Source organism: Mastomys coucha, unplaced genomic scaffold (genome assembly GCF_008632895.1).
Source record: "Mastomys coucha isolate ucsf_1 unplaced genomic scaffold, UCSF_Mcou_1 pScaffold14, whole genome shotgun sequence".
Taxonomy (NCBI): domain Eukaryota; kingdom Metazoa; phylum Chordata; class Mammalia; order Rodentia; family Muridae; genus Mastomys; species Mastomys coucha.
The window spans coordinates 80,804,897-80,822,805 of NW_022196896.1; the positions used below are offsets into that span (position 1 = coordinate 80,804,897).

The 17,909-nt window shown below is 43.0% G+C and overlaps 1 protein-coding gene across 1 annotated transcript in view; it reads right to left on the minus strand.

Moving 5' to 3' along the window:
- CUNH2orf66 (chromosome unknown C2orf66 homolog) overlaps nucleotides 1–2,344 on the minus strand; it is a 3,757-nt gene extending 1,413 nt beyond the window's left edge. The window contains exons 1-3 of the mRNA XM_031368839.1: nucleotides 2,329–2,344; nucleotides 1,440–1,566; nucleotides 175–359 (exon numbers count right to left, since the gene is read on the minus strand). Coding sequence (XP_031224699.1) covers nucleotides 183–359; nucleotides 1,440–1,562 — 300 coding nt within the window. The 5' untranslated portion in view covers nucleotides 1,563–1,566; nucleotides 2,329–2,344 and the 3' untranslated portion in view covers nucleotides 175–182. The remainder of the gene's footprint in view (nucleotides 1–174; nucleotides 360–1,439; nucleotides 1,567–2,328) is intronic.
- Between the last annotated feature and the right edge of the window lie 15,565 nt (nucleotides 2,345–17,909).

Sequence of the window (17,909 nt, forward strand, 5' to 3'; positions counted from 1 at the left end):
AAAAAAAAAAAAAAAAAAAAAAAAAAAACAGACTATGAAATGCACGAACTGAATTTAAATATTTAATAGTGATGAGTATAATTATAACTGAGTATTCTAAGAAATCTTTTCAAAATCTCTATTGCATGAGCTGTATGCTTGGCCAGGTCCTAGGACTGAAGGGACAGCATTTACCTGGGCTATCAGCCTTTGTAGGAATTATGGAGGGAGTTTTTCTGTGCTTCGTAGTCTGCAAATGCAGAAGCAATATGTTCCGACCCGAAAGAGAGAGGTCTGGGGTCCTCATTCATGAAGGTATTTGGAAGGTTCCCAAGATCAAGTCCTCTACCCTTAAAGTAGGCCTGGAGGCTTCTGAAAAACTAGAGACAATGAAAATGCTCAACACCTTATGTAAATGAAGAATTCAAATGCTCTGAGCCCAGTCTGCATTTCCCTCCCTTTCTTCTTCCTGTGACTTAAACTTAAAGCTACACTGAGAAGCAGAAAGTTGACAATCTAGACTGGTCCATTTCTTCCCAACCCTGCCTGCTTTCTGACAGTTTGGTTCTTACCAGACAATTCAGTCCTTTGGATTGCAACCCAGGGAAGATATACATTATTAAGCAGCACTTCCGGCAGAGACCCACAGTCAGAGATGAAATCAAACTCCAGAGCAATCAGCTCCATTTCCCCTCTGCTTCAGGAGACTCCAGTTATTGTTCTGCCTCAGTTTCCACATAGCCTTTAGCAAATGAGCAGGTGGAAACTGTGCAGAGTGCAGACAACGTGATTGCTTTAAGCTTATGTTGGTTTAGCTCACACCTTCTTTAGAAAAACTACATTCAAATAGGCATGTCAACATGCTTGTTGATCTAGGCATACTTTTAGAAGAATATGTTACTTATCTTTTGAATTCTATTTTCTAGATATCTGTTTGCTTGAAACTGATAACTGTGGCAGGGTCAACTTCCAGCTCCTGCACATAAATGCTGCAAATGCTGTTGTGGGGTAATCTGTTTTAGCATCTGTTCAATATATGCCTTACAAACGGCAGCTCTCTCCTGCCCTCCCCTCCTCCCTTTCCCCTCTCTCCATCTCTTCCTCTCCTCCTCCTCTTTTTTCTGAGGGTCCAAAGCCAGGTCCCTCTGCGTGTTAGGCAAGCTCTCTATAACCAAGCTAAGTTCCAATACCATTTTCATGTTATATGTATATTAAAAACCAATGCTCTAACATTGGTGTGGATATAAGCTCATTTACAAATACAATCTGCTGTGTACATATAAACTCACTTCTATTATAAACTAGTTTCAACACATAGAAACAAGCATAAGTTGGCTAGAGAAATATTAGGATGCCAGCTACCAGGAGAGCAAAATCTAGTCCTGTCCTGATGAGAATCTCCCCAGCCTTTGGTTGCCTCCTCTGCACCCCTCAGCTGGTGTTCCTGGGTATGTTCTTACCAGTTCTCGGTTTCTGGGGTTACTCAGTGGCTTCCACGTGTCTTCATTTCTCAGTGTGGCTCCATGTATGTGGCTGGTCAGTACCAGGGCAGCCAAGAGCAGCAGGAGGTGTACTTTGGACATGGTGCTGTATAAAAGAGGGAATAATGGCCACCAAGACAGTCAGAAGAGAAAGAAACATGGATCTAGAAAGATAATGAAAAAGAAATAACATATTGGTTCACCTAAATTTTATAATCTTTTTTTTAGGTGTAAATAAGGCTCTCCAAATCTAGTGGATTAGCTTAAAGCGCTTCACAATGATGGAAACCCTAAACTATGCTGAGCAAAACAATTGTGACTATACCTAGAAAGTCTAGGTGTGCCATCTGCATCTTTGAAAATGAAATACACACTTTGTAGTCTCCAAAATAATGCAAGCTTTGAAATGAAAACACCGTCTTAAATGACCTGTGTCTTAAGTCAGCCAACTTTTTTTTTTAGGAGGAATGAAATGGCAGAGAAAGACTTCAGCTGGGGCTATCCCTCTGTGGGAGAGTGGCTGCTCAGCCTTCACAGAGCCCTGGGTTCAATTCCTGGTACAGAAATCCCTACAGAAAGGGGGAAGGAAAGACAGTTGAAGAATGAGGGGAAGAGAAGAAAGAGGGTTAGGAGGAGAGGAGCAGGATAAAGAGGAGGAGGGAGAAGAGGAGAGGGGAGGAGGAAGACTAATAATTTAAAACAACCAAAAGAATACTTAAAGTACTCTAAACTAAGAAATGCTTCCAACATACATGCATGCACATCTCAGACAGACAGACAGACATACCACAACAGCATAAGTAAAGATAATTTTCCAACACTGGTTGTGACATGGAAGCTGAAACATAGAAAAGGCAATAGAGCTTACCAGGAGTTTGGCTTTGCCTGGCCCTGCCTACGCGCTGCCAAGGACTCTCAGGCTCTTATAGCCAGGGGACAGGCTGCTACAGGGAGTCACTGACGTGAGCAGAGGCAGTTCAAAAATAATGATTCCGTTTTCATCTATTGCACAAAGACCCTTGAGAAGCAGGTCTCCCAGCCTCTCCAAGGATAGCCTATTTATCTCTTAAGTGCATCAGCTGCCTCACAAACCACGGGCCATATTATGTGAGTTTTTAGAAACACATGAGCCACTTCCATACAAAAAAGTGGCTCTCTCTTTTTCATGTTTAGGCTGGGAATATGATGAAGATGATCTCACCTAATAAGATGTACTTTGAGAGATATTAGTTTTCAAATTAACGGCATTTTTTTTAACAAGAATCTCTATTGCAGAAGACAAAATTGCTCTTTTTGACCTACACATTGTATCTCTTCTTAGAAATAGTGGCGTGGTTTACCATAATAGCCCATTCGAAAGTGAAGCAACCACATAGCATAGACTTCACTGAAAAATGAAAAATGAGTATATCTGCAGCATCCTCTTGCTAAGTAAGTACCACCTGAAGAAAGTGGTAAGGGGGAGAAACCGGACTTCGTGGCTTGTGAGTGTGCTTCGGTCCTAATAATTCAGAATGAAATTCAGGATAAGCTCATTGTTGAGAAAGCCGGTGATCTGAACTGCAAAGTAGAACCAGTGGTTGTCATGGTAGTGCTTGTCTGTAACCTCAGTACTTGGGAGGTAGAGACAGCATGGTCAGCCACTGAAGAGCAGCGTAGGCTGCACTTTGAATTCGAGACCAGCCCTGGATGCACGAGACCCTGTCTCAAACAAACAAAAACCTGGCTATCGCTTTGCCAACTTGACCATGGACAGCTAAATATGACATTCCTTTGTTCATCTTTTGTTCAGTTAGCAGGTGACTTTTTCTTTTCTCATTCTTTTTATTTTCCTAAAACAGAATCCACTATGTAATCCAGGCTAGCCTCAAGCTTTTTGCTTCAGTCTGATGGGTGCAGTAGCTACCGCATACCACACCTGGATCAATCTTCCTGAGTTCTCACTATGTGTGAGGCACTGCACTAAGTTTTGAGGGCAAAATGTTAAAGTCCCTGCCCCCAAAGACCAAAGATGGACAGAAGGCAACATTTATCCCACTGTTATTCTGTACACTGGTTAGTGGTGACTTTTATTCATGATGCTGTCAGTTGAATCCAGGACCTGTACATAACAGGCAAACACCCTACCACTGAGCTACATGCTGAGCCCTTGGTATTTTTGAGACAAAGTCAGGCTGTCCTTGAACTTGGGATCTTTTTGCCTCAGCCTCTGGAGTCCTGGGATTGCAGATTTATAGCACCACGCCCAGCTGATGGAGAGAATTTCCACGGAGAGAAAGTGTAGAATTGGGGATGCGATTCATTCTCAGGGGTCAGGGAAGGCTTGTGTGAGAAAGCGACCTTACATCTAGTCAATTGATTAGAAGTTACCTAGGCAACCTCAGGAGGCAGAGGAAGCAGCTGTCAAGGAAGCTGAGTCGCTGCGCTGAGGGGGAAGAGGTAACAGGCAGCTGAAAATAACTTAGCAGGCCAGAGAGAGAAGGAGTGGGTACCTGGATAGGAATGGAGTGGGAGAGGCAGTCGGAGCATGCAGTTACTACTGCAAGAAATGTTAAGTGGCTGAGAGTTTCAAACATCCAAACAGCTGAATGAGACCGACATTTAAAAAAGGAAAAAAAAAAAAAAAAAGCTCCTGGCTGCTGCGGGAAGAGGAATGTGCTCTGACGCAGGGGCGGGTGAATCTGAGTGGTATCTGAGAGGTGACAGTGTGAGGGAACAAGGCTAACGGAAAGAGGGTTTCCAAACCAATCCCGGAGTCTGTGGGTTGTGCAGATGCCATTCCCAGAGACACCAGTAACTTGCATGAAGGAGTGAAGTCAGGAGTCCCAAGCTGAGTTGAGGTGATCTTGAGATCTAGCAGCAAGGAACAGTGTGCGAATGGATATTGCAGATCTGGAGCCCAGAGTGTGGTCAGCCACGAAAGGAAAAGTGGCAGCTGGTGTAGAAATTGATCTGTCTGCCACAGAAGTTCTGGAAATGAGAACACCAAGGGGCCTAGAATGTGAATTTGAGAGTATGGAACATTACCTCATACAGGATTTTACAAAACAAAGAGACCTTGGAGGTGGGAGGCGAGCAGGGAACACGGAGGCAGGGTGTTTTAGAAAGAGACTTGCTGGTGAAGGGAACACTGAAAAGCTCTGGGGACACCAGAGCTGCACTGGTAGGTGAGGTGAGAGACTTGAAGGGAGTGGGGCGGGGGAGAAGAAAATGCAGCAAGGACCACAAGCTCTTGGGGGAAGAGAAAGGAGTAAATAAGGGGAAAGCCTGAGTCGAGGGGACGCGCTGACAGACAGTTCGGTTTGCCCAGACTCACTGGGTATCCCAGGTTGAACTTGGGATACACTCTCCGAAGCCTCGTGCCTCTCAAGGGCTGAGATTATCATTCTTATTTTTAATACGAGATTTAAATAGAGAATGTTTAAGTGTCAGTGGTTCTGGGAGTAAATAAATATCCCAAAATTTCTTCATGTTGTTCCCACGTTAGAATTCCAGGATTTTGAACTAAAGCTCCCAGTGACACTGAAGACCTGATTGTTGATGAACTTGTAGATTATTTAAAGCATTAAAAAAAAATTAAAGGTTAACATTTTCGGGTTTTACAAAGGCACAGTTTCCATTATTTGAATGTTTCAAGATCTAAATAAATTTATTAAATATGTCATAATTCTGTTAAATTTCTGTATCATTAATTAAGGCAAGAAAAGAACAACAAGAAAAAAGTTCCATGAAATTGTATGGAGATTTCTCCTGCAAACAGTAAAGAAACATTAGCCGGAGATAACCCAAACTGGAGAGCTCCATCAGGTTTCTCCCCTCAGAGCCCAGGTAATCCCATATAAGAGAGGAAAAAGAATTGTAGAAGCCAGAGTGGGTTGAGGACACCAGGAAAACACGGCCCACAAAATCAACTAAGCAGAAAGCACAGGGGTCCCCAGAGACTGAAGCAATCCTGGAGCCTGCAGGGGTCTGCACTAAGTTCTATGCTTGGTGGTTTTTGTGGGAGTCCTAATGGTGGGAGCTCCGTTGTCTTTTTCTCCTTACTGGGTTGCCCAGCCCAGCTTTCATAGGAGGGTTTGTGCCTAGTCTTACTGTGTCTTGTTAAGCAGCATTCAGCTGATGTCCCTGGGAAGTCTGCTCTTTTCTGAAGGGAAACAGGGGAGAGGATGTGGGGGAGGAGAGAAGTGAGAGGTAGCTGGGAGGTGGGGAGGGAGGAGAAGCTGCAGTTGGGATGTATGGTATGAGAGAAGAATAAATTTTTAAAATCTTTAAATTTTATCATATTTTAGTGATAATTGTGAATTGCTTCCTAAAATAATATACCAGAAAAATAGAATCTATTTTTAACCGGAATAACAGTGTTTGTTTTACCCATTAAATTTTCTGTTCCATAGTCAAGAATGGCTAAGGGCTAGAAGAATGAAAGTATAAACTGTTTCCTGTAGTGTAGTCACCTCTGCTAATATCTAGTGCTGACAGAATTCAGCCCATTGCATAGACATGGAGCTTTTCAAATAGAAAAAAAGTAACTGAAGAAATCAGGTAGATTCTCACAGCCACTGGTCCAAGTAATTATTTCTCATATTGGTCCAGGTCTATGAGAATGCAATTCACCTGTTCTCCATTTTTACCCCCAGCCTTAGTTAATAATAAGCACTGTAGAGCTCAGCTGAAAGATGATTCGGTTCCTCATGAGGCCTTCTCCCTAAGTCCTTCCTGTTTAAGAAATATTTACAGTTCCTTGGGATAAAAGTGGCAGTGTAACTCATTAACACAGTTTTCCTGTCTCTTAAATTATATATTAATAGAAACCAGTTTAAATTTTATCCTTTATTCCTTGATGTTTTCCTCTTTTTAACTAGTTAGGTGGTGCCAGCACTCACACCCAGGGCCCGAAGCACGCCCAGCCTGGCTCTGGAGACCAGGTCTCCTGAGCAGCTGAGGTTGGCAAGCACGGCCATGCAGCTTGTGTCTAGTTTACTCGACAGTTCTGGGAACTAAACTCAGGGTCCCTCACAGGGAAGTGGCCGGCTTCTTCCTCACACTCTCAGGTCCTTAAAAGTTTCTAATCCTTATTTTGATGCCAGGTCCTGCTTTGTACCTCAGGTTCTGTGACCATATTCTGCCTCAGCCTCCAGAAGAGCTGGAGTCGCACACCTGGTATCGTTCTTAACTTTTTAAGTACCATTGATGATGACATTTTTTTCTGAATATGTAATACTGACTAGTGGATATTTTATAATTCTTTAGTTGATGGGGAGAGAGAGAGAGAAAGTTTTTCAACTTTTGCTTCTGGTTTAAAGGATTCCATTTGTCTTTCTGTTAAAGAGTAGCATTTGAGGCACTGTAGGCGAAAGGTACTTTTCTACTCAGATGTATGTGGATGCAATTCTTCGGTGACATTTCTTAAATTTTGAGAAAAATAGTGTACTCAACACAGGTGCATGCACTCAAAAGAAGTCCAATAACTGTTGGTTTGAATTTTGAAATTAATTATTTGATAAATTTTAGCATGACAAGGTAACGGTGAGGAAAAGAATGCTTAGTAAGGACAACATCAAAGAAGATACAACATTAAAGAAGACAGATAGGAATTTTTAAATGATCTATGTTAGGCATGAAGATTGATATCAATTCTCAGTTCTACACTGAAGAGATATACCTCTGAATATGTTTGTGTGGAATTAATTATCTAGATCAGGCTGAAGTAGGATGACCCACCAGAATTGTGGGCAATACCAGGTCCAGGGACTGGGATTCCAAACTGAAGCAAAAGGTGAAAGTTAACTGGGTACTGGCAGTTGTTGCTACCTGCTTCCTGACTGTGGTTGCAAGGTCAACAGCTTTTACAAGTTTCCCCTGCCATGACTTCTTTGACACAATGGAGTTACCCTCAAACTGTGAGTCACGCTAAGCCCTTTCATACTCAAGTTGATTTTGTATTTTATCTCATGTAAAATGTGTGTGATATAAGAATATATACAAATAATTTTTAAGGCAGTGTATCCCAGGATAGCCTTGAACTCCTTATTTCATTGAGGGCAACCTTGGTCGTCTGATCCTCCTGTCTCTACCTGCCAAGTGCTGAGATTATTGACATAAGCTGCCTTGCTCAGTTTAGGTAGTACTAGAAATTGTGGAATATGCTAAGCAAACATCCTACCAGCTGAGGTACAACCCTGTTCGACTATATAATTTTTTTTTAGTTTCTACCTTGTCTCTATCAGAAGTGGAAAAGGTGCTGACACAGCTATTTAACTGTCATGAACAGGGACACGGAGTTGAATCCCTGTTTGGTTTGAGTAAGGAAAGGAACAACGGTTGTTTTCAATGCTTCCTTCATGATGGTGAAAACTTTGAAAGTAAGAGTAAGTTTGTTCATGGCTAATCAGGTAAGCAAACAATCTTCTACTTGTGGTGATAGCTGCTTCTCATGTGGCAGTCGGAAGATTTCACTGAAGGTGGAATAAAGATAAGAAAGGAAAAGAGAGATAAAATGCTCACAATGCACAAAACTGGAAGGGGGCAACAGTAAGTAATATGCATGGGAAAAGAGAAAGGAAATGTTCACCTTGTCTAGCCAGGACCATAAGCAACTTATAGAAGAAATTTATTTGGGCTTACAGTTTTAGAGGGTGGGTCCATAACCATCAGAGTGGGGAGCATGACGGCAGGCAGGCAGGCATTGGAGCAAATGCTAAGAGCCCAGATCTTCAAACATGAGCCTGAGCCAGAAAGAGCCACTGGAAATGTTTTTTTTTTTAAACCTCAAAGCCCACCCCTCATGACACACCTCCTCCAGGGCCACACCTCTTAATCCTTCCCAAACAGTCCTACCAACTGGGGACTAAGTATCCTACTGTATGAACCTATTCGAGCATTCTCATTCAAACCACCACTGAGGGATGACCCTCAATACTGAGCTCAGGGATGACCCACAAACCACTGAAATTGGATTGTCTCACTAGTATAGAAGTGTATAGTCAGAGATGGGTAAGAAGAGCTGTTGGGTAAAGCACTTGTTGTACAAGCATAAGGACTGGAGTTCAGATCCCCAGAACCTACATAAAGAGTTGGTTATGGTCTCATGTGTCTGTAATCACAACAGTGGAGAGAGAAATGAGAATTCTGGTGCTTTCTGGCTAGCCAGTCAATATTGTCCAGGGTCAGGGAGAGACACTGATGTTGGAGTGTTTTTGTGGGTCCCTGCCAATAGGCAGAGGGTCAGAGGCAGGACTTCCAGGATTCCTGGAGAGAAAATGCAGGAGAGGGAGAAGAAAGGAGTCTGCCATGAGAGGGGTGTAGGACGGACCACGGTGTGAAGGAGCAGGAGGATGAGAAGGGAAATGTAGACGCAAAGGGAAAGCAGCCCCATGGGAGGGAGGGCTGCTCAGAAGGAAACAGGGCAGCAAAGATAAAGTATAGATTTAGAAGGTGTTAACTCAGGAATGCTGGAGGGGAGTGTGTGCTAGCCACGAGGTTTGGAAGTAGCTCAGCCATTGAGCTAGCTAAGGCAAATTAAAATATAAAGGTTTTGTGTGGTTGTCTTCCATTTGTGAATACAGAGCTCTTGGCGGGTGCAGAGATGCACATTCACCCACCAGGAGCATAAGAGCGGCTTTTAAATTTTTACTGCTACACCAGTGACACAGAGAAATCTTGTGTGACTGTTCAGGTAGCCAACAACTTCTGTTATTTCCATAGTTTTGGAAGCTGCTTGCTCTGCACTTATTTACTCAGGTAATATTTACTCTTCTCCAGTCTCTGATGGGATTGAAAACTAAATAGTTACAATGATGTTTTTGTCCACTGTGTGAAGCCTATGGCACCTTGTGATTGGCTTTAAAATAAAAAGCCTATAGCCTATATCAAAAGGCAGGATAGTAAGGTGGGCCATCCGGCAGAAAGAGGAGAATTAGGGGACAGAGTCAGACTTGGGAGATTTGCCACCAAGATGTCAGGGAACTTGGACATAGGAAACTGAGGCAAAGTAACCAACCACATGACAGACATAGAATAGTATAAATGGATTAATTTAAGTTAAGAGTTAGTTGGGGAGCAAGCCTAGGTTAAGGCCAAATATACTGTAAATAAATATAAGCTATTATATTTTGTGTTATTACTTAAGAACTTTGGCAGGCATAGAAAAACCTATATGGTTACACCCTAGCTTATAGAATAGAAGTTGATAATCCCAGGGCAAGGTCAACTTTTTAGTCACATACAGCGGTTGAATCACTCCCAGGGATTAGAAGAATGAGACCCCTGGGACACATCTCTGCTAGCCCAGAAGATTAGCATAGAGGGCATTTACTAATGATGGGTGGGACCTTGAGCTGAGTGTGTGTGTGTGTGTGTGTGTGTGTGTGTGTGTGTGTGTGTGTGTGTGTGAGGCAGTGTACTGCAGAGCATTTGAGATTCAAGCCTCTACCCTCCTGGCTGGCTAGTCCACAGCCCCCCCCCACCCCCCAGGACTCCGTCCAGACCCGTGCAGGCTCGAGCATGCTTGGAGCCCAGGGGTGCTGTACCAGTCCAGAGGAGATGGCTGCTGTTTTAGACTCAGTGTGTTTCAGATGGCCTCAGATATACCTTGACCACTGAGCAGCCAGATTTTTCTTTTCTCTTTTGTAATGACTGTAAAAGTCTGATGCCATTTTGAGAAATACATTCAGATCCTGCACTTCCTTGTGTATGTCTGTCATTTCTTTGCCAATGCCTTGCCGACCAGTACCGGATCTCTGTTTCTCCCGTGGGTTGAGAGAGGCCAAGGTTGGCCGGCCTGCAGCAGTATAGAACTAAACTGAGAATTCACAACTGAGGAACTTGAATGGCTGAGAAGCACCTAAAGAAATGTTCAAGGTCCTTAGTGATCAGAGAAATGCAAATCAAAATGACCCTGAGATTCCACCTTACACCAATCAGAATGGCTAAGATCAAAACCTCAGGTGACAACACATGTTGGAGAGGATGTGGAGAAAGAGGAACACTCTTCCATTGCTGATGGGATTGCAAATTGGTACAACCACTCTGGAAATCAATCTGGAGGTTCCTCAGAAAATTAGAAATAGATCTACCTGAAGACCAAGCTATACCACTCCTGGGAATATACCCAAAAGATGCCCCACCATGCCACAGGGCACGTGTTCCACTAGGTTCATAGCAGCCTTATTTGTGATAGCTAGAAGCTGGAAACAACCCAGATGTCCCACAACAGAAGAATGGATACAGAAAATGTGGTTCATTAACATAATGGAATATTTTTCAGCTATTAAGAATGAGGATATCCTGAGTTTTGCAGACAAATGGATGCAACTAGAAAATATACTGAGTGAGGTAACTCAGACCCAAAAAGACATGCATGGTATGTACTCATGAATAAGTGGATTTAGCCAAAAAAAAAAAAAAAAAAAAAAAAAAAAAAAAGTACAGAATACTCAAGTTACAGTCCACGGAACTCAAAAAGGTCAACAACCTGAAGGACCCAAGTGAGGATGCCTCAGTCCCACTTGGGAGAGAGAAGAAAGCAATCATAAGTGGGGAGGGAGTGAGGGAAAGTGAACAGGGTTGGGGGAGTCGGGTAGAGAGGAGAACCTGATCTGGTTGGTATTGGGTAAGGGAAAAGGACTGAAGCCCTGAGGGCCAGCAGAAAGAATGGAAACAGGCAACCTCAGGAAATAAGGGTTGGGGGACCCCCCCAGAATGCATCAGAGACCTGGGAGGTGAGAGACTCCCAGGACTCAAAGGGAGACCACCTCCAACAGGAAAACAAGGCATCAAGTGAGGGATGGGGTTGCCATCCCAGAGTCAAAACTCTGACCCATAATTGTTCCTGTCTGAAAGAATTACAGAGATGGAAATGGAGAGGAGCCTGAGGAAAAGAAGCCTGTCCAGCGACAGGCCCAAAGTAGGATCCAGCTCAAGGGGAGGTCCCAAGGCCTGACACTATTACTGGGACTATGAAGCACTCACAAAAAGGGACCTAGCATGACTGCACTCCAGAAGACCAAACAAGCAGCTGAAAGAGTCAGATGCAGATATTTGTACCCAACCAATGGACAGAAGCAACTGACCCCCATTGTTGAATTAGGGAAGGCTGAAACAAGCTGAGGAGAAGGGCCATCCTGTAGGAGGACCAGCAGTTTCAATGGACCTGGACCCCCAAGATCTTTCAAACACTGGACCACCAAACAGACAGCATACACCAGCTGATATGAGGCCCCCAACACACATACAGTAGAGGACTTTTGGGTCTGTGTTCACTCAGAGATGAAAGTTACCTCACTGAGCTAGCAGGTTTTCACCTCAGTTTATGCCTCCTGTGTCTTTATTGATATAAATATTAGTTACATTCAAAAAGATAGATATTAAACCAGATCACCAGGATCTAAGGTTTAAATCTCTTCTTCCAGGTCCTCTGAAGTTCTGAATTATCTCAGAACTTCATGGAATTGCCCTCATGTATTGTTTTTTTTAATTTTATTTTTAATTTATTTTTTACACTCCATATTCCATTCCCCGCCCTTCCATGCACTCTCTAGCTGCTCCACATCCCATACCTCCTCCCCACCCCATCCCCACATGGATGCCCCCACCCCCATCCTACCTGACCTCTAAACTCCCTGGGGCCTCCAGTCTGTTGAAGGTTGTGGCTCACAACTATCTGTACAGCTACAGTGTACTTGTATATATAAAATAAATAAATAAATCTTTAAAAAAAAAGAGAGAGAGTATTTAAAAAATGTCTATTTACAAGCCTGATTTTACAACTAAACTGCTAGATCTTTATTTTTTGATTTTTCAAGACAGGGTTTCTCTGTGTAGCCCTGGAACTCACTCTGTAGACCAGGCTAGCCTCAAACTCAGAAATTCGCCTGCCTCTGCCTCCCAAGGGCTGGGATTAAAGGCATGTGCCACTACCACCCGTCTTAGAAATCTTTCTGTGTCATTCTACTGAGCTAGTCTCCTTTTCTCTTCAGCTACTCCAAACCCAAGATGGCTCCCCAATTCTCTTTCCTTGAATACCTATTTACCTGTATCCTGTCGGCTGCTTTTCTGTGGTTCTCGCAAGGCCAAAGAGAACTCCCTAACTCTTACCTGGAGCTCCTTCCACAAAGGTTCTTCCAAGCCACAAGAGAGAGCTCTCAAAGGTCCAATTGCTATCAAAGAAGTCTCTAGCTCCTCCCCTACACCCTTGGCAGACTGAACGATGTCAAAGTCAGAGCTGGAGAAGGCAGGGCTCCAGGCCTAGTCAGTAGGGGCCAAACCATTTAACCTTTATGATGGGTAGCTCAAGACCACCCAGCTGACTTTGCCTGAGCCACAGAGCAAAGCCCACAAGACTTCTCTCTCCCAAGCAACTGCCTTAAAATAGGCAGGAACTTCCCATCCTTTAGCATTCTTACACTATGGAGGCTTTTAGAGGGACACCCAAACTGCATCTCTGTAGGAAACCTGTCTCTAAAGAACATAGCTATCTAAGCTTGTATGTTTTGCTAACCATTAGGTTTTCTATGTACAATAATCAAATATCCTGTAACAATTTAGGCTTCCCAGGTTCTGCATTTCAAAGTATTCTGAGGTTCTAGGAGGTGTGAGAGTCTAAGAAATGCCAAAGACATCAAACACTAATGTTTCAAATGCTACTTTACGTATGAAAAATCTCTTTGTAGAGATGAGTTAATTAAGACATAAGGAGCGAGCTGGCGAGATGGCTCAATGGGTAAGAGCACTGACTGCTCTTCCCAAGGTCCTGAGTTCGGATCCCAGCAACCACATGGTGGCTCACAACCACCCCTAATGAGATCGGACGCCCTCTTCTGGTGCGTCTGAAGACAGCCTCAGTAAATTATGCGGGAGCAAGTGAGGCCAGAGCGAGTGGGGCCAGCAGAGGTCCTGAGATCAAAAACAGCAGCCACACACATGATAGCTCACGGCCATCTGTACAGCTACAGTGTCTTATACACATAAAAAAAAAAAAGGCATAAGGAGCTGGGTGGTGGTGGTGCACGCCTTTAATTCCAGCACTTGGTAGGCAGAGGCAGGAGGATTTCTGAGTTCGAGGCCAGCCTGGTCTACAGAGTGAGTTCCAGGACAGCCAGAGCTATACAGAGAAACCTTGTCTCGAAAAAACAAACAAACAAAAAAAGACATAAGGAGATTTTACTGAGTTATATAGATGTGCCATCAATGTGATCATTTGTCCTTAGACAGAAACAGGAAGATTCCAGTCACACCGAGGAACAGGTAACAGGAACACAGACATTCAAAAGAGTTGATGTTGGCCTTGAGGACTTGAATGGCACAGCCCACAAGCCCCAGAATGCAAGCAGCCAATGAGAAGCTCGAAGAGCAAAGAGCTACTTATTTCTGGTCTCCAATTGGACCCTGGTCCTGCCCGGGCCTCCATTTGGGCTTGGTGGTACAGATCACAGACTTCCCCTCGAGAAAGGAGGCAATATATTTTTGTTGTTTCAAGTCATTTGGACTTTTGTTAATGTTTTATAGCAACCACAGGGCAAGAATACAGGGAGTGCAGAGATGGCAGGGAGGGAGGGAGAACTTGGACTCACGTGCCCTCAGCTCTCCAGAGACCCAGACCCCTCAATCCCCTTTAGGGATAAGCTGAGCTGCTTCTGTTACTTAACTTATGGCTTTGGCTGAAAAGTCTGTCATGAGCCTGGGCTGCGGCATGAGCACACCTGTACTTTTTAAACAGATTTTTTTAAAATATGAAAAGATGAGAGCAGGTTCCACATCAGGCTACTAAATTGCGTAAGACCTCATCCATGCATGAGTCAGAATTTTGTAATGGGCCATATATCTTAACCCACGTGTAGCGTTACTTAAGTATTTGAGAAAAAAAAATGCCATCTTAAAATTAGAACCCCAAATTTCCAAGTACATATTTTATAAGATAAAGAGAGTCATTTCAGAGAAGGAAAAAATGAGGACAAGTTCAGACAGTATTTCTTTGGATATCCTAGGGGAATAATTGGGCAAATTGGTCTCTTTGTACTACTCCCCAATCCTGAGTGCTGACAGAACCAGTAAGCCTTTGTCCCAAGGGGAAAAAGACAACAAAAACCAAAGCCAGACTGCTGAATGCAGAGCATCCTGGGAATGTTTAAGCCAAGGAGAACACGGAGCCAACCTGTGTCCTCATCTTTCAAAAGTCTCTACAGTCTCCTTGTGGGGAAGTTCACAAGACGTCTCACTCATAGATGACGTCATCCTAATCTTACTTTAATATGTGCCTAGATGTTCCTAGGGACGGTCTATGCTTCTGCTAAGAGTGCCTGCTGAGCTCTACTCTTAAAATTCCACATCTATTTAATCTAAAGGAAACTTCTGATTTGTTATTAAGATTTTTGAAATATTTGAAGTATTTTAATTGGCATGGCAATTGTCCATATTTTTAGAAGCACTATGGGATATCTCAATACTGTTTGGTTTCTGACCCCAGGACAAGGGATTGAGGTGCATATTTTACATATCAAAGGAGACCTGGCCTCCAGGCTCTCCCAGCATCCCTCAGTCTGTACCTGGTAACCCTGTCCCCAATCCTGAACTTTCTAACCCAGGGCCTGGGCTGCCCTTTCCCCAGAGGATCTTCTCTATATAAACCATTTGGCTCCCCACCGTGCCCCACTTTCCCCGCTGGAGCTCTTTCTTTGTCTCTCTTCCCCTGGCAGCTTCCTTTGTCTTCCTTGGGGCTAGTGAACTCACTAGACTAGGGGAGCAGACTCCTAATAAACATTTAATATCATCTAATCTGGTTTGAACTGGCTCATTTCACTGGCAGAGATATAATTTATCAAATACAGTGTACAATGATCAGATCAGGGTGACTGGCATATGCCTTCCCTCATTTGATTGATTCCTCCCTCCCTTCCCCCCTTTTCCTGTCTTCTAGTTTTTCTTTTCAGTTTGTTTCTTTTCTCCTCCTCCTCTTCCTCCTCTTTCTGTTTGTTTCTTTGAAGTGGGATTTTTTCTGTGTAGCCCAGGCTGTCCTGGAACTCCCTCTGTAGACCAGGCTGACAAACTCTAGAGATCCATTTTCCTGTGCTTCCAAGGGCTGGGATTAAAGGCCTGTGCCATTACCAGGAGGTTAAAATTTATTTTTTATTGTTTTCATTTGTTTTTTACTATATGAGTGCTCTGTCTGCATGTCTATCTGCATGCCAGAGAGGACATCAGATTCCTTCCTAGGTGATTGTGAGCTACCATGTGGTTGCTGGGAATTGAACTCAGGCCCTCTAGAATACCTTAACCACTGAGCTCTCTAACCAGCCTCCACCCTCTTCTAATTTTTCAAAGCCACTGGTTCATTAACTGTCCTTAGCCTCGTGGAAATGGCACTTCTTTAAACCCTCAGGCTGCAGACATGGCCGAGGGAGGGAAGGGACACAGTCACAAATGGGCCCTGCAAGTCCTGAGCAGAGGCACCCTCTGGCTCCCCTGCCGTTCCCTGAGGTGGTGTGCTTCAGAGGCTGTGAAGGACTATTTGTGTTACCAGCATTCGAATTCTTTTCTTTTGAATTACACAATTAGTTGTCATCATCCATAACCATCCCACACTACACAGAGCATTATGAACACTGTTCCCATCAGTTTTTGCCTTTGTTCCCATTAACACATACCTCGCTCTCCCCCTCCCTCTGTCCCCATCTTCCCTTCCTTCCCAACTCTGGAAGCATTCTTCTCCCTACTCCATGCACTCATCTGAAAGTGAGCCAGTAAGTGCTCCTCACTCTGAGGTTTCACTTCAGCACGATGCCTGCCCTCTCTTTCATCCAGGATGCAGCAAGAGACAGACATTCTTTCTTTATTTGCGACTAGTATTTTATTGTGTATGTCTACATATGTGCATGCACATGTGTGTATATGTATACATATGTATGTGTACATCTCTATATCTGTGTACCTGCACACACACATATAGGGATGTACATAATGTCGGTTTGCATATATATGTATGTGTACACATGTATGAGGGTACATATGTACACATATATGTACACACACATATATAAGCTCTCTTTTCCTATTTACTGTTGGGATTGTTCTACCTCTAGTTTGAAAACAGCATATGCCAGTTCTTTCTCCTATCCTTGCTAGCATTTTTTTTTTTTTTTGAACATTTTTACAAAAGCCTGTTATTATGGCGTAGAGCTGAAATGTCCCCTGAAGCCTCTTGTGCTGTGGGCCTGGCTCCCAAAGCAAGGACATCTGGAGGCGGAGCTTTGGGGGCGGAGCTTTGGAGGCGGAGCTTTGGAGGCAGAGCTTTGGGGAAGTGACTGGCTGGCTGTTATTTTGCTGTTGAATTCCTTATATATTCTGGATGGGAAGCCTCTGCTGGAGGAATCGTTGGCAGACAGTCCTTTCATTCTGGAGATTCTTTTATTTTTATTTTTGTAGTGTTGCTTTTTGGTCTGAATAAGTAAAAGTCCTACTTTTTGAAAAATGGGACATTTTATGTTCCATTATAAGGTTTTTGCTTTGTTTTGTTGTTTTTGGTTTTTTAAAAAGGTTAATTATAATTAAGTACACTGTACTGTCTTCAGACACGGCAGAAGAGGGTATCAGATCTCTTACAGGTAGTTGTAAGCCACCATGTGGTTGCTGGGATTTGAACTCATGATCTTCAGAAGAACAGTCGGACTCTTATCCACTGAGCCATCTTCCCAGCCCTGTTTTTGGCTTTTCAAGGCAGGGTTTCTCTGTGTAGCCCTGTCCTGGAACTCACTCTGTAGACCAGGTTGTCCTCGAACTCAGAAATCTGCCTGCCTCTGCCTCCTAAGTGCTGGGATTAAAGGCGTGCACCACCACTGCCCAGTTTTATATTTGTTATAAGCACTTTGTCTACCAACATATTGATTTACGTGGACATATGAAAATATATTTGATGTTGGGCTCAAGCTTACTATTTAGTCAATGATGACCATGACTATGTGATATTGATTTATTTTGATAAACATAAACTTATGTTGCATTTGTGAAGTAAATCTCACTTGAATCTGATATAGTATCCACTCTCTACAGTACTGGATTTCATTTGCTAGTACATGATTAATATAACACACATATATTAACAAAACTATTTGCTAACAATTCTTGTGATGTGTCATGCTGTGCTTGCATACCTGACACAAGCACAGTGCATGCTTGCACGTGTACAGCAGTGTAAACAACTGAGCCATTTTCCAGCCCCCCAAAACCATCTTCTGAGGAAGTTTTATTTATTTATTTATTTATTTATTTATTTATTTATTTATTTATTTTGGTTTTTACCTTTTTTTTAACTTTTATTGCATTATGATGAGAAAAGTTACATGATTTAAATTTATCTGAATTTATTAACATTTAAAAACATATTTTTTTTTTAAACAACAAAATTTATTCATACTGATAAGCCAAAGGAGGGAGTCTTTTTTTTAAAAAAAAAAAAAA